The 15,860-nt window shown below is 39.5% G+C and overlaps 1 protein-coding gene across 1 annotated transcript; it reads left to right on the forward strand.

Moving 5' to 3' along the window:
* The first annotated feature begins 380 nt into the window (after positions 1–380).
* Positions 381–15,782, forward strand: LOC140940321 (neuronal acetylcholine receptor subunit alpha-9-like). The gene is made up of 9 exons (XM_073389258.1): positions 381–756; positions 3,782–3,930; positions 4,788–4,832; positions 5,400–5,509; positions 11,284–11,419; positions 12,059–12,347; positions 13,013–13,230; positions 14,173–14,344; positions 14,765–15,782. Exons 1-9 carry the CDS (start codon positions 705–707, stop codon positions 14,986–14,988), a joined length of 1,395 nt encoding a protein of 464 aa, XP_073245359.1. The 5' UTR covers positions 381–704; the 3' UTR covers positions 14,989–15,782.
* The last annotated feature ends 78 nt before the right edge of the window (positions 15,783–15,860 follow it).

The raw sequence follows: 15,860 nt of genomic DNA on the forward strand, positions 1-15,860 counted from the left end.
TTCTGAGCAGTACAGAACACCACATTGATTATTATATTTTAGACTTTTAGAAACCCGTCTAAATCCATTAAGTTAGAGAATAAGGCCTATTATGGATAAAGTAGTTGCACAAACAAACGCTTTAATATTAACTTTTTAACATTGATAATGAGGCAAGAAATCGAGGAACTGAAAAGGCGATAGAAAAAATATTCCTGCATTTTCTGCACTTGTAAGCAATTTGGCATATTGTTTGATGGGTTCGTAAGTCACGTTTTGTAAGCCACAGAATATATAACCTAAACTGTGTCGCAATTTTAAGCAAATAAGCGATGACAAGGCATTTTATTTTACTTTGTATATTACTCAGATAACATCTTTGGCTCAAAACTAGACTTGGTAGTTAGACACGAGAAGTTCGAGCCTTTGTATAATTTTTAATCTATACTTTTTTAGCGACTACCTAACAGATAGAGCTGCTGAAGAACCTTACAGAAACACGACCTTAAATCAACCGTACCTTAATTCATATTTGTCGCCGATTTTAAGAGCCTGCCTACCTATATTGCCTGACAGCGGTTGGCCACCTGCTATTGCAAGTTTGAAGGGTGCTCTGTCAAATATGCTGCAGAAGCAGTGAGACGTATCTGATTCCCATCTAATGTTCTCACTGGCTTACAAATATCTCTATAAAATATGTTCCAATTCATTCTATCCGTAACAGAATGTATATTCACGCAAAAATATACTCTGCTTGGCTCATTCTAATTCTAGAAGGTAAGTGTTAAAATCCTTTGCTTTTAAGAATGGGAAATCTAATTAATTCCTTTATCTGAACAAGGAATTACCTGCAGCATTCTGAACATGGAGAGTTGCTTGGATCGTTTCACGCCGATGTTAAATTTTTGTAGATAAAAAGAACGTGATATGTTGAAAAATACCTCGTTACGTGTCTCTCTACTATAATTTTTCTCGATACAAACAAAAAATTCAGGATGACAATGAGAATGAAAAGAAATATTTTTGAGTGAGTTACTAATATTTACGGAAAACACAAGTATTTTTTTAATGTTTCATCGAGTGCCTGGTATAAAATTGACAAGGTATTTTAAAATGCTTTGGTCATTTGGGTTCGGGTAAAAATATGAATTATATTTTCGCTTATCAATTATTACGTGACGACATCGATAACGCGACCTCCAATTTCTAATTTCTGTATACTTTTCAGTATCACTCATAGTCATAAAAACCTCAATATAACGAATATCTATATAACGAAGTCCTCGGTATGACGAACGAGTTTCTTTACTTCAGTGCTAGTAAAATATATGAAAAAGAACCTTGATATTATGAACCTCGTTACAGCGAACAAATTTTGCTAGTCGCTTGGCCCTTCGTTAGATCATGGTTCCACTGTAAGTATGATTAAAACACACCTACTGCAATCAAGTTAACGGATTAGTAAAATAAGAAAAAAACCCTTTATCCCATCACCATCGCTAAGAGAATCTTCGACCATGTTTTTGTTCACCTGGATACTTGACTTGAGCTCCTTTGTCGGGTTCAACAACCATTCAGGAATGCAGTCAAACTCCGTTAATACGGACACTGAGGGGCAATAGAAACGGTCCGATTCAATTAAGCGGGTTGAAATTAGGAAAACTTTGAGAGCTTACTTCTCCCAGGGACAGAAAAACTGTCCTTAATAACGAGGTGTCTCTCCGTATTAAGCGGGTGTCAATAAAGTGGGTTTCGATTGTATAACCATCTTTAGAAATGGAACTTATAATTTACTCTTCGGATTTCTTATTTTTAAGCACCAGAACATAAAAGGACCTTTTTTATTGTTTTTGTTTTAGGTTAGTCATTTGCATGTTATCGTTTGTTATCGTGCGTCAGTTTCCGGGTTAACGTTCGGTTCTATCCTTCTTTCAACAATTTAATTTGTTTCTTCTCTTTTACTTTTTGTGACGTACAAATTCGAGAAGATTTGCGCCAAACATCATTTTCTTTAAGTTAGTTGATTGATGGAGATACTTGGACCATCATTGATGTCATCGATGCCATTTCGTATTGGCAAGCCTGATGTAGATAGCAAGCAATGAAAATAAGCACAAGTCAGTGTTTATGTGACATTTGACAGGTTATAATAAAACATATATAAGGAACGAAGACTCTGTAAAGAAAAAAAATATTATATTGCTTTATTTGTGTCGGAAAAGTGTAACAAATTGCTTTTCCAGAATCGGTAGGTAAAGAAAAGATGGAATAATTCTAAATAATTATAAACAGGTATTAATATGTTTATGTTAAATTATTAGTTAATATAAACAATAAGAGGAAGTTAATGACTAGTAAGCAGACTCATGAATAAAATTGAACAGAGCTTTACCCATTCCTAAGGGTAAAACAATTTGATGGGCTCCCGCTTTTGTTCATGTTCTTTGTTTTTTCTGTTTTATTCTATATCCGATGGGCAAAAGAATAAGAAAAGAGTTTTTCCTATGTATGCTATGTAAATTTTGCCTTTTACGTCACAAGCTATTTGTTTTTGTGTTCTAATTAGGTATTTTGAGCATTCTAATTACGGACAAAAATTACCACTCAACAAACTGAACGCTGACCTTTTTCACTGGCAAGTGACGTAACCTTCTAGAAAACAGCATAGAAATTAAAGCTGATGTGACTTCTGAACAATTACCTATAGTAAAATTGCAAAGTCATTGCATTGCTTAATGTTTCTTTCCTAATATTCTAAAATTAGAATGGTTGCCGTGGAAGATCGAATAAACCCTTCTTCATTCAGTCACTCTTGAATGTTTTCCTGTACAAGAATACAAGTCTTTGTTTTATATGTCTATCTGCAATAGAAACCCTAAGGAAAAAATATTATATATTATGGTCTGTGAACAGGCTCTCTGTTTGGGGGAAAAAATAGCGAGGAAAGGGAAGGGAAAGGCGGGGAGAGAGAGCCTGCGTAGCAGGCCCAAGAAAGAACGGGCGCTGAAGAGGAAGACACGCGAGGAGACTCCCCTCGCGTGTCTCCCTCTCTCGCGCTCGTTCTTTCTTGCGCCCACTACTTCCAAGCGCATGGCACGCAGGCTATTTGTCCACTTGTTCACAGACTATATATACTATAACCCTCGTTTCCGCGCTACTCTCCCCAGATCATCCCGCGCTACCGCCATTTTAGAATAAGGTGTATAAAAAGTACTTGTGAAAGATACTGTCTAATCCTTACTCTCTAATTATTTTGCTGAATGGTTCAGTATGTAAAACAAATTTCAGAAGAACACTTTATTGACAATAACCATTTAGCTCATCTCTGTTAAAACATTTTATTAATATAAAACTGGCGAATTTCTTTCATTTTATATATTAAGGGGTAATGTAACTCAGATCCAAAAAAAGCCTCTCAAGGGCCTGTGTAATATATATACAGCATAAAACTGCAGTATTGACAATTTTAAGCAAAAGAGCTGTGCCGGTTGACCTGTCCTACTGATAAGAGAACAAACTCCTCAGACCCCGTAATCGTACAGTAGAACCCCGTTAACACGGTCACTCAATGGGCCAAAAAAATTTGGCCGTAATTACAAGGTGACCTTTATAATAAGGGTTTCTTTACTGAAGAAAAAGTATGGTCGTTTTTGCCAAGCGGCCAAAAAAAAGTACAAACTGATAAACCCAAAGAACTACAAAAAAGTGACCGTAATAACGAGGTGACCGTATTATCGAGGTGGCCGTAAGGCGGGGTTCCTTTGTATTTTCAACAATCCTATACTTTATCTCGTTCTAATAGGTCTAACAAGGTGCTCTGGTCAAGAGGGAGAGCTAACAAGATTTCTTCTGAACACTACTCACTACAACAACAAGTTTAGACCGGTTAAAGACGATAACACCACAGTAAATGTCGAGCACAGTTTGATTTTGCAAAGGATAGTGAAAGTAGTAAGTTGCTTTGAAATACAGTATGTATTCTTGTTGTGCCTAATGGCAAGAAAAGCGACTTCTTTAAATCCCGTCTCAAGTCTTTGAAAAATCGCCTTGGCCTACGCTACACCAGAAATCTTTCCTGAGGGAACAACATCAGCACGTTCTGCCGTCAAACCCGGCTTACATAATGCCGGGTAATAGATGCTGGGAACTTGTTTCGATTCGTGCATAATGCACCGAAACTATTTTACTTTCGTTTCTAACAAGGCGATTGGACCTTTGAATGTCGGATGCCTTTTACTAGCCTGACACTTTTACTAATCATCTTACTGTTTCCTATAGTACTTTACTGAAACAGGAGCCAGTGACCAGAGGCTCCTGACTGAGATTAGTAGCTTTGTATGAAATGCTTTTTGCCCCGCCAGGTACGAAATTTCTGTCAATTGTCCCTGTTACAATTTTCTCACTGGTCACGCCTTAGATTCCTGCTAGAAGAGGTCTATTTTCCCTGAATACTAGGGAAAAGAGACCTCTCCTAGCAGGGGAGGCTTTCATCGCCCCACATAAGGGAACTGTCTTGGATTCTGGATTCCACGAACTGGATTTCGGATTCCTTATCAGTGAGACTTGGATTCCGGATTCATTGAGCTGAATTCCGGATCCAAAGCCTTGAAATACCGTATTCCAAAAGCAAACATTTCCTGGATTTACCTTACATAAGGCGACTTTCAACAGAGAGCAGGCATTTTAATTTCATGTTCAGTTTAGATTTCTTCTTGTACTAGTAATAATAGGAATCAACACCATTCTACGTGCTAATTAATTATACCATTTTTTCCATAAATATATATCTTTTTTCTTTTCCTCTTCAGGAAGAAAAATACCTTAGAATTGCCTTAGATGTAATAATTAAAATGGTAAGGCATGAATATTAGTAAATAAATAAATCTTTCTAAATTCAATTCGAAGGAGAATGAAAAATAAGCGGTAGTACACAAAAGTAGAGTGAGAGGAGTGTCGGCAGTGCTGAAATCATGCGAATGGGCCATTTCTGAGTTCCAAAACTTTCACTATCAAACCTTGGACAAGTGTAAAAACATTCTGGTGAAAATGAATTTTATTTGCTTGTGGATCAAAAATCATTTTCATGGCTTTGCACTTAGCCTCGCTATGAAACAGAGGCTTGAGGAAACCCGCAAATAGCCCATTGACTGATGCGCCACCGTTATCATTTTAGAGGGTCGGTGTGGTAGAGTGGTTTCGGCGCCTGACGTTTTTTAGACATCTTAGGTTCAGGTTCCGCTCTGACCACTAACTGGAGCTCTTTTGTGGTACTCCCGAGTTCATCGATCACGTTTTGGGATAGCCGAGAGAGGCTTCACTCTCAGTTCTGTTGACTTTTTAACCATATTATTACACAGTAATCCTTACATGTAAGAAATAATTCTCCTCTCGTCACTAGACTGTTAAATAATTTATTTCAGCAATGGAGGGATGAAAATTTAAAGTGGAATTTTTCTCACTTTGGCGGGATAAAACAGATTAATTTGGGCAAAACAGATATCTGGACGCCGCAGATTATTTTATACAACAGGTAAGAAGACGTATCATTCACCACTTTAGAAAAGAAAAAGGAACTGGAGCTCAAATCAGTCTGGCCATTGTTTCTATGATCGTTACTTACCTGGACGCGCGGGTCAGCCATCGGCCAATTTCTTTCCCTATCCCTTATGTAATACAGGGGAACCCCGCTCTACAGAAACCCACTTAATACAGACAACCGTATATAACGGACGGTTTCGTTTCCCGACGGAAAGCTCAAATATTTTCTCATAAATTAACCCCGTTAATACGGAAAACGGACACTTTTCAGTGTCCCGAGTCGCAAACAGACTCACGGACACTTGTTACCCTGCGCATTGTCTATTTTATTTTAAAAACTTAACAGCAGCTATTTAAACTTAACGGCAGCGCCGGGACGAAATGGCTTCTAAAAGATAAAATTACCACATCCATGAGAAACAACCTGAACATTATAATTCAAAGTTAAAACCAGTTCCAAAAAATCCGAAACTCAGTAACACATAGTTTCTTGTAAACAAAGTCTCTCCCTATTTTAATGAATTTTGTTCTGGTTCCTTGTTTTCGCCTTCGTAGGTGGAAAAAAAATGTTTGTTTTGTTGAGATCTCTTGGCGTTAATTGCCTTCCTTGCGATTTAGAGAGATCCAGAATCACGTTTACCTAAATGTCGATGATTTGTACCACGTGACTAAGTTTTCCGTTTACTTGTCGTTTACTGTTTATTATGTCCACACGGAAATTAGTAGTTTCATGTCAAGCGCATCCACACCATTTATATTTATTTTTAATTATTTTGGACAGTTTTTATTCAACCATTTCTTAATTTGACAAACTGTCAAATTGAACTATCTGATGTTTGCCGTTTGTCGTAAATGTGATTTGAAAACTCTCTGTCATAACGTCTTAAGTCTGCGCGCGAATAATTTTTGGTTGGTAACAGCAGCAACCTCTCTCCGATCCTTTTTCTTGGTCGGATTTACTTGAACAGGGAGCGGCCTTGGAACCAAGTATGAAGCGGGCAAGAAAGCAGCTGGTGATATACCCCCTCCCTCCCCCCTCCCCCCCCCCCCCCCAAAAAAAAAAAGGCGAGGAAGCCATCACAATTCCAGTCTAAGTTCCACGTGATGAAGAAACCAGAGCCAGCCAAAAACCACAGATTAAGGCCGTGCATTTGACTTCTAACGCATGTGCAAATATCTTTTGCCAAAATACGTGTGGCTTGTCTTATGCATTGTTAGGTTTTGTTTTCCTCATATCCGCTTAATATTCAGCCAAGAATCAGCGCTTGAGCCTTTTAATAGAGTTCTTGCCACCAGAGGACGTAAAAAAATTAAAACCGAAAACAATTAGATTGTAGGGGTTTGTTACTATATTGTGTTAAATTGTTACCAGAATTGGAGCAAGCTACGTCTTTTAATGAATATGCTGATGAACCCTCGGGTGACAAAATTAAAATAAAGGGAAAACAGCTTATTCCGCTCGAGATTTATTATCGTTAAGTAGAAAAAAAAATGCATAGGTCTGATACCAGATTCTCAACTCATTAATAAGTACATACTAATCGGAGCAAATGGTCTCTCTTGTAAAATAATTGACGAAAACTCAATACTTTAGTCCATAATTACAAGTTGTGGCGCAATGCCCCGGAAGCTTGAAAATGGCTAGTATGATCTTAACATTATATTGCCACCTTACAAAGGTTGTAACTTGGCCGAACATAACAAAACAGAAACGTGATTAATGAGAACAAGAGCGATATTTACACAGGAGTAACTATAAGAGTGGTAAGCTCTTTCTCTAAAGTTTTTATAATCTACCGAACGTGCTTGACAGTTGAATTAATTGCACACATCCCAAACCCTGACGAAGTACGCCAGCCTCACGGATAGACGCTGAAATGGCTTTCCTTGGGCTTATACTGTTGTTCATAGAGTGTTTTCTCGGTGGCTTCCTTATAGCGTACTTTCTATGTTCTGACGGCGGATCGTGCAAAACCAACGCTTTCGTTGAGTCAGGAAAAGACAACGAAAAGGAGGAGGAACTGACAGAAGTTACAGTTGAAACCAACGGTCCTGAACAGTTCGAAAAGATAAGTTCAAACGATGCAAAGCAGCAACTTGAGGATTAGTAAAAAGACAATAACGAGAGCGAGGAAATTCAAACAGACTGTAAAGCGAGCGAAGACAAATAAAAAGAGGCACACCAAGAAATCACCGAGGAGGATTAACTTTAACTGACTGATGTGCTCAAAATCGTTCATTATGACATTCAAGGACAAATCGGCGTCCTTTTTAATAGGTTTCTAATAAGTTGCTTCCCAAGAGTTGTAAATAGCTTTTAAAAGTTGTGTTTAGCATTTCAAATATGCATTTTAGTTTGTGTTCAGTCAGCGGCGATCTATGACCTTTGCGGTCACTTCAGTTTTACGACTCAACGAATACAAACTCTTTAGATTTATAGATTTCTGTCTTGAGAACAAAATCTGATGCAATAAATTATTTGTTTACTCATATTACCTGTTTACTATGCTACTTGTTGTACAAGCTCGTTCCGACCGTTTTAAAACGTCCAACTTTGGAAAAGAAGAACCAGCAGCAGCAGCCCAAAAAAAAAACAAACAAACAAAAAAAAACAATTCAACACACATATTCCTCCGATCGCATATGTAAATAGACCACAACGGAAACACTGAGGAAGAACCGAATGCAGATCCTTGTTTGGAATTACAACTATAGTGGACTGACAATCAAATTTTAACGTCTTCAATAGACCTCCAAATTACCTTTCCTAACCGGCTCTTTACCTCCTTGATATCTGCTATCTTAGGAGGATTTTCCTTCAACTGAAATTATTAGGAGAACAGCTAAAAAAAGAGAAAATCGAAAGACACACGGAGTTCCGACGTCACTTTCGCATTACCCATAGTACACCCAACCCCCTCTCGAATTTTGCATCAGCATTGTTTTCGCTTTCCCTTGTGACGATTCGATTTTTTTCTTTATTACTTACAGGAAATGGAAAACAATTCTTATGCAAAATTTTGGGCAATAACCAACGCGGATTATGTGAAAGTGGCAGATTTCAGACCTTTAGCAGGTGGGTTCATTCCACGTGCGTTTTTAACTGAAAAGGAGGTTTCACGTGTTCGGAGCTGAGTACGGCCTGTTTCAAACGTCGAAAATCCAAATATGCCGACTTTAATACTAACGAGGAAATCCAAGTTGCTCTCGCTCACTTGCAAAACATATTCGGTTTCCATAATATCTGGATTCATGTGTACGGGGCCTTTAACCCTTTAAATCCTGAGATCAAAATTTGAATTCTTATTTGTTGCCCCTACTCATTTCCTGCAGAAGTTTATTTATACTGTATGTGATGAGAGGTTAAAAATGGTCATGAATAGACCCTTTCACTTTGTTTTCAAATTTTGACTGGAAGCACTCTAGTAAGCAAAAATCTGTCCACACCGATGAAAGAACGCCTTAAATTAATGTAATTAAAGTTGCCAAGTTTGAAAGCGATATGTTGAAAACTAACGAAGATATAGCTCTGCAACGTCTCTGAATTTTACAGTCGGTTGTTTTGCGAAGAGTGCAGAACAAAAACAGCTGATATAAAAAAAAAAATTTAAGATGTAGTCACTGCGAATTCTGCAAAAACATTTTGCTTTTTCATAACTACTTGATGCTATTTGATGACACACGAGATTCCTTGGACAGTGAGTTTAATTTGCTAAACCTACATGACTGCAGAACCATACACAATCACGCTGACGCTCTGATTATCACATTCGTTAGCAGAATTTATTGCACGTTTTCTCTTATACTTTGCACGACTCTAAATCAACACCCATACGCGCCACGCTTGTTTACATTTTATAGTCACACTACCTTTTAAACAAAAATTTATTTCACGTTCTACTCACGTTATAGATCCGAATCAACACACATTCTCACCATAGTTGCAAAAGCTTTACTTCACTTTCTACTTTTTATTTTACACGATTTTAAATAATAATATAATAATAAAAACACTCTCCCCAGAATCGAATTCGCACTCATATTCACATTGCATCTGTGGCAGATGTTCTTATTTCACGTTCTTCTTTCTATTCTCCTTTGTTTAGACTCCAAACAAAAACACAATCGCGCCCACGCTCACGAACACATTCTTGTTTTAGTAGATGGCGGTTAGGTCACGTTCATGTTTTCACTAAACGGGGGTTTCACGTGCCAACAAGCCATGCAGACTTAAATATGGTTATCTGTTGAACTTAATTATATTATAAAAAGCAAGTCAGTGTTTGTTGACTCCCGCAATCAGTGCTATACTAAATACACACCAAGTCGAATGCGGATAAATCATTGTAAAGCTTAAATAATAAACAGTGAAAAAACACATGAAAATTTCAGTATACCTTGCAACAACTTCAGCCAGCTACGTATATGTAACTAAAACAGAACAAAATATTCTATCTGAATCTAAGATCTCTGAATCTTAGATTTTATTGTATACTTTCTCTAAACTTTTTACTTGAAATATTTGGATAATAACGTCCAAGTTTATTTATTTTTCAGCAGGTGTTTCTCTTTGCGTGTACTTTACAACTAAAAAAAATTAACACGTGTTCAGTATATATCTGGTTTTTTCGCGCCAACACTTCCCGTACCTCTGGGAAACTAGCCTGCGAGCAAGCTCTCCGGGGTGCTCTGGCGGCGGGGCGGGAAAAGGAACTACGTCTCTGAAATTTGAATTCCACATCCAATTCCCCTGTGGCTCCCGCCAAACAGCGCGAAGCAGAAACAAGGGTGAATGTAAACAAATACAGAAAAATACGTGCCTAGGTTAATGACGTCATTACTAATGTCATCTCCGCCAATCAGCATTTCGCACGCTTGGGCTACTCTACGTTAAAAAGCTAAAACTTGTCTTCGCAGCCATTGAATTCCAAACCTAAGGGTCTAGATTTTTTTTTTAAGACTATATTTAGGCTTTGAAACTGTTTCGTGTTGTCTGTTGCAACGAATGACAAGGATGGACATGGATTGAAACTTGAAAAAGTTGGGCCATCATCATCATCATCATCATCATCATCATCATCATCATCATCATCATCATCGTCGTCGTCGTCGTCGTCGTCGTCTTCATCATCATCATCAGAGTTTTTATTCACTCTTGACAGAGGAACCCCTCCCTGGATCGATCGCACAGGTGTCTGGACTTAGCTAATCTTGACCATGAGGGTCCGATCCGTTTGGTGAGATCGTCTCTCCATCTTGTTTTTGGGCGACCCTGTTTTCTGGTCCAGTCTATTGGGGTCCACTCTGTTGCTCTGATAGGGTATATGTCAATTAATAATAATTAACTTTAAAAACTTCAGTGATAACACAGGTACCTATAAAGCTCCTTTCCTTTCTGTTCAACGAGTCTTCGGGCAATCTAATACTGTGCCAAAGGAAAAATATTGGTTTATTAAAGACAACATTCTTTTACGAGCTGTATATTCCGTTACATTACCGAAGAGAATTCTTACGTAGTGATCGTCCCGTGCAGGATAATATATAAAGACAGTATTGGATTCCGGATTCCAAGCACTGGAATCCAGATTCCAGGTATTGGTATTTCAGTGGAACTTGAATTCCGGATTCCAATCGTTAGTGGGATTCTAGCTTCTTGGAGCTGAATCCCTGATTCCAAAGCCCAGGATTCCGGATTCACAAGCAAAAATTGATCGCATTCTGGGGAGATAGTGAGCAATTAACTTGACGTCTTCTATCATGTTTCAGGGCAGATACCGACGAATCTGAAACAGAGTCTTTCAAAGCCACCGTGACGTACGATGGGAATGTCACGTGGCTGGTACCAAAGGTTACCAAGAGTTCCTGTCAAATAAGTGTTGAGCACTTTCCCTTGGATGAGCAGGTTTGTTTATGTGACTTTCTCTTAGTTACAATGTATCTTCTTCCTTTGATTTCACTTCATTAAGGCAAAACCTTGTTCCTTTTGTTTGTTGCCAGTTGGCATTCTCTTAATTTATCGTATTTATCGCCGGGGTTGGAGGGGGGAGGGGAGGATTTGGGGCTAAACAAGGTGAAATTTAGCCGATCCGCCCTTGAATGTTACTTCACTTCAGTGATCCCCCCTAATAACTTTTGATGACTTTCGCGATCCCCCCCGCCCCCCCCTCATTAATAATGAACGGTCCTTAAGTCCATTTATAGCTCGCCCCATAGAGAGGCAGTCTTGGATTCTGCATTCTGGATTCTAGGCCGTGGATTCGGGATTCCTTGTCAGAGGAACTTGGATTCCGAATTCCAATGGTTAGCAGGATTCCGGATTCCTTGAGCTAAATTACGGATTCCAAAGCCCAGGATTACGGATTCCACAAACAAAATTTTCCGAATTCCGGATTTTAAAGCAAAAAAATTCCCTGGTTCCCTTCCGGAATCCGGAATACCTTACATGAGCCGATCTAGCATAATCGAGTTATCACTTTAGGGTTTACTCCTTCTATATGGATAGCTGAAATTAAGCCAGTCTTAACAATTGTAATATTTTTAGATGTGCAAATTAACGTTTGGCTCATGGAACTATGACATTACGAAGCTCAACATCTCCGCTGCCAGTCGGACTGTCTTCACAAGCGAGTACATCCCCAATGGAGAATGGGTTCTGATCAGTGCGCGCTCTGAAAGTAGCCTTATGTCACATCTCTGCTGCAAAAACATGGTGTCTGGGGTATCTTACGTGCTCCATATCAGGCGTCTTCCGCTGTTTTATGTCACAAATTTCATCATACCGTGTGCGCTTATATCTGTTCTGACACTCCTGGTGTTTCTCATGCCTGAAGGTTAGACACGCTGCTTTAATATTGTAAATTAGTTTTTCAGTCTGAGATGATAAGGATTATAAGTGATTATCCTAAAGGGATTCTTAAACTGGTGTTTCAAACGATATTGAGTCACACAGCACGTTGATCTAAGGAATCAGTAGTGAATTATATGCGGCTTTTGATTTAACAGAGCAACACTACTGGTGGCCTGGGAACTAGACATCAGGCATCCAGAGTGAGCGTGTTACGTCAGCTTTGACAAAGATGATCGGAGCTGGAAGTGTTAACAATTTACCTTCATTTCCGAACGACATATTTTTTTTTACACAATTTAAGCTCCTCACGTAGTTATTCCATCCCAAGGAGGGTCGTCGCCCAGCTGTCTGTTTTTCTGACGGTTCTATTCTATGCTTTCGGCCAGTCAGCCATTTATTTTAATACTCAGTCAGTCAGTCAGTCAGTCAGTCAGTCAGTCAGTCAGTCAGTCAGTCAGTCAGTCAGTCAGTCAAAGACTCAGCTGGCCACTCAGAAAGTTCACGGTCAATTGGCTAATAATTCGAACGGTAAATATTACCCTCCCGACGAGTAACACACAGAAAAGCAGTCAGTTAAATTCTACTGGTGATCAAACGTTTCTGTCTGCCTTCATCTGTAGTATATTTTCTTCGTTGTGTTAAATTCAGACACTGGTGAACGAATGGCAGTGGGAGTCACAATTCTTTTATCCCTTGCTGTATTTTTCTTGATGGTGGAAGAGAAAATGCCCGTTTCAGAGGACCTTCCGTTGATTGGTAAATACTACAGTTGCACCATAATAGAGGTATCAGTATCTCTAGCTGCCATGTGTTATGTACTGCGCTATGTACACCATAGGTCTGGTCCATTGCCTCACTGGAGAAAGGTCAGTAAAACACTAAAATTTAAGATTCGGCCCATGCAAGGGAATCCAAGTCAGTCTTGGATTCTGGATTCCACCTGTGGATTCCGGATTCCATGAACTGGATTCCAAGTTTTTTGCCTGTGGAACTTGGATCGTTAGTGGGATTCCGGATTCCTTGTTCTGTATTCTGGATTCCCAAGGCTTGCATTCCGGATTCCCCAACTCAAATTTCCCCCATTCCGGAATCCGGATTCCTTTACATGGGGCGACAAAATGTTCTCATCTTACTCATCTAATCAGCTGAAGCCATTTAACGACTTGGGATTCCGACCTGACTTGCAGAAGCGCATCAGTTGAACTAACCATTCGATAATCGCTACGTGACAAACTGGAGATCAGAGAGGAGTTTTTAGTTCGTAAACTACCCCGTGATAATGAAAATTAAGATGAATTTGGTTTTGTAACACGATTGATAAGTGAGATAGTTTTTTATGTTATCCGAAAGAAATTGTCTGTTACTTATTTCAATACCTTCAAAGTGGAGCCCGTTTACGAACTAAACTCTATAACTATAATCGGCCGGTTTTTAATATCCGCCCATCCCTCACACGACTTTCCCTTCTCCCTCCTGAATCGGGCCCAGATTTAACTCCCAACTGTTGTTATAGTTGTTTAAACCTTCCTTGGTGGGAGGAAGGGGTGGATGGAGGGGGTGGGGGGGGAGGAAGATGCGTTTTCAGGGCTCCTTTTTCTCGATGAACACCAACCTTTTCATTAGAAGGCCAGCAATTTGAGTTCAATAAACGTGGCAATATGCAAATTATTGCAAATTAAAGAATGATTTCACACTTTTGAGAGACTTAATTGTTTTCAAGAAAATTCATTGTTACATTCACTCGACCATTCGACTGACAAAGCAGGCTTTTCGTCCGAAATTCACGAAAGGCCTTTTTTGTTTGCCAGAAATACATTCTAGGTTTTTTGGCGCGGGTAGTTTTTTACAACACCGGACACACAGAAACGCGTGAAAACAAGGCACCGAGGGCACAACTACAACTGGACACTCGAGGTTCCCGAGCGACCGAAGAAGAAGGCCGGACAAAAGCAAGGATTACCATGAAAAAGTGGAAAAATCGTAAGATGAGGGACTTTTTAGCTCATAGATTTACCGGTATTTTCTATCTCCAGACTATAGAATGCAACTGGCATGGCAACAGCAATTGTTTTATGGGGAGGAGGCCTGACGAATGCTTTGTTGCCACCCCTCCCCTGCTTCTTCTTACCCCTACTCCATTCGTATTTACCAAGATCTCTTTCTCCTTTATAATTTCTATCCACAAACGCAGCCATGCACTGGCAAGATTCCTGGGTCCTCACGGCTGTAGAGTGGGCATAATCAGTGTTTTGAGTGTAGTTTTTTTTCAGGTTGGTGTTATGCGAAAACATAAATAGCGATTGTGGTACCTTCCATGCACTGACTTCGTTCTAGAAATCTATAACCCTTCTTGTACCTAACAAACCTCTTTTTTTACTTTTTCTTTTTTTGTTCACTCAGCAACGATTCCAAAACAGAAATCCGACCTCCCAGTAGCCGAGTCTCGAGCGGTCAAAATTCTCGCGGAAAACGTTAAGGAAAATGACAAGACGGATGAAATACACGAACAATGGCTGCTAGCGGCGAATGTTCTTAACAGGTTCTTCATTTGGCTGTTTCTTATCGCAGTTATCATCACTATTATAGCTGTGTTTACTGAGGATACAAGGAGACTTGAAACTTAGATATCACTGAACCCAGGTTGAAATTTCAATGGATTTGATCGAGAGGCGATCGACGTTTTGACTGAAAGATGAGAAACGAAAGAACGATGGAAAGTTTTTTTCTTACAGCAGCCGCGGAGCATTACGCAAAGATTTTAAATTTTCCCGCAGAAGATCTCACTAGGGTAGAAAGACCGATTTTTCATTTTTTTTAAAATGCACGTCAAGTCAGATTGGGATGATGTAGCCTACGTGTAGCCGCACCCTCCCCCGACAAAGGAAAAACGGAGAGAGGGAAGAAAGCAATCTCGCCGCCATTTTGGCATGTGCGTGTGTGTTTTACATTTAAACCAATGAGCGCCTCCGACAGAAATGATCGAACGGGCAGCCAATGGAAACTATTATATATTTTCTCGCAAAAGGAGTGACGTCACATAACACGATTCGTGCCAGCCTCTCGCAGACGCTCCCTCTCTTCGTTGTTCCTTTGTCGGGGGGAGGGTGCGGCTACACGTAGGCTAGGGATGATGCAGTGACACAGATGGATGGTGAAAGGGAATTAACACTTACATTTAAGAAGTTATGTTGATTCAAGCCGATCGTGTCATTAAGTGATATCAACACTCCGACACAATACCTTGTAAAATTACACTGTTGTAGACCCATGTATTTGTTGACGTCAGATTCCGGTTGTAAGCCCCTGTAAGCCCCATCACTGCGATGAGACTTCGGAAATCCTTTACTTTCCCCTTACAAATGTAACTCATACAGGCCCAAGGCTTAAAACCAAAAACCAGAGTATACCTTCACTTTATAGAGGAGAATGTACTACGAGTTAAGGTAACCGTGGGGTTGGGTAAAGGGGGGGGGGGGGGGTAGGTGTACTATGCTAG

This window comes from Porites lutea, chromosome 6, assembly GCF_958299795.1.
Source record: "Porites lutea chromosome 6, jaPorLute2.1, whole genome shotgun sequence".
Classification (NCBI taxonomy): domain Eukaryota; kingdom Metazoa; phylum Cnidaria; class Anthozoa; order Scleractinia; family Poritidae; genus Porites; species Porites lutea.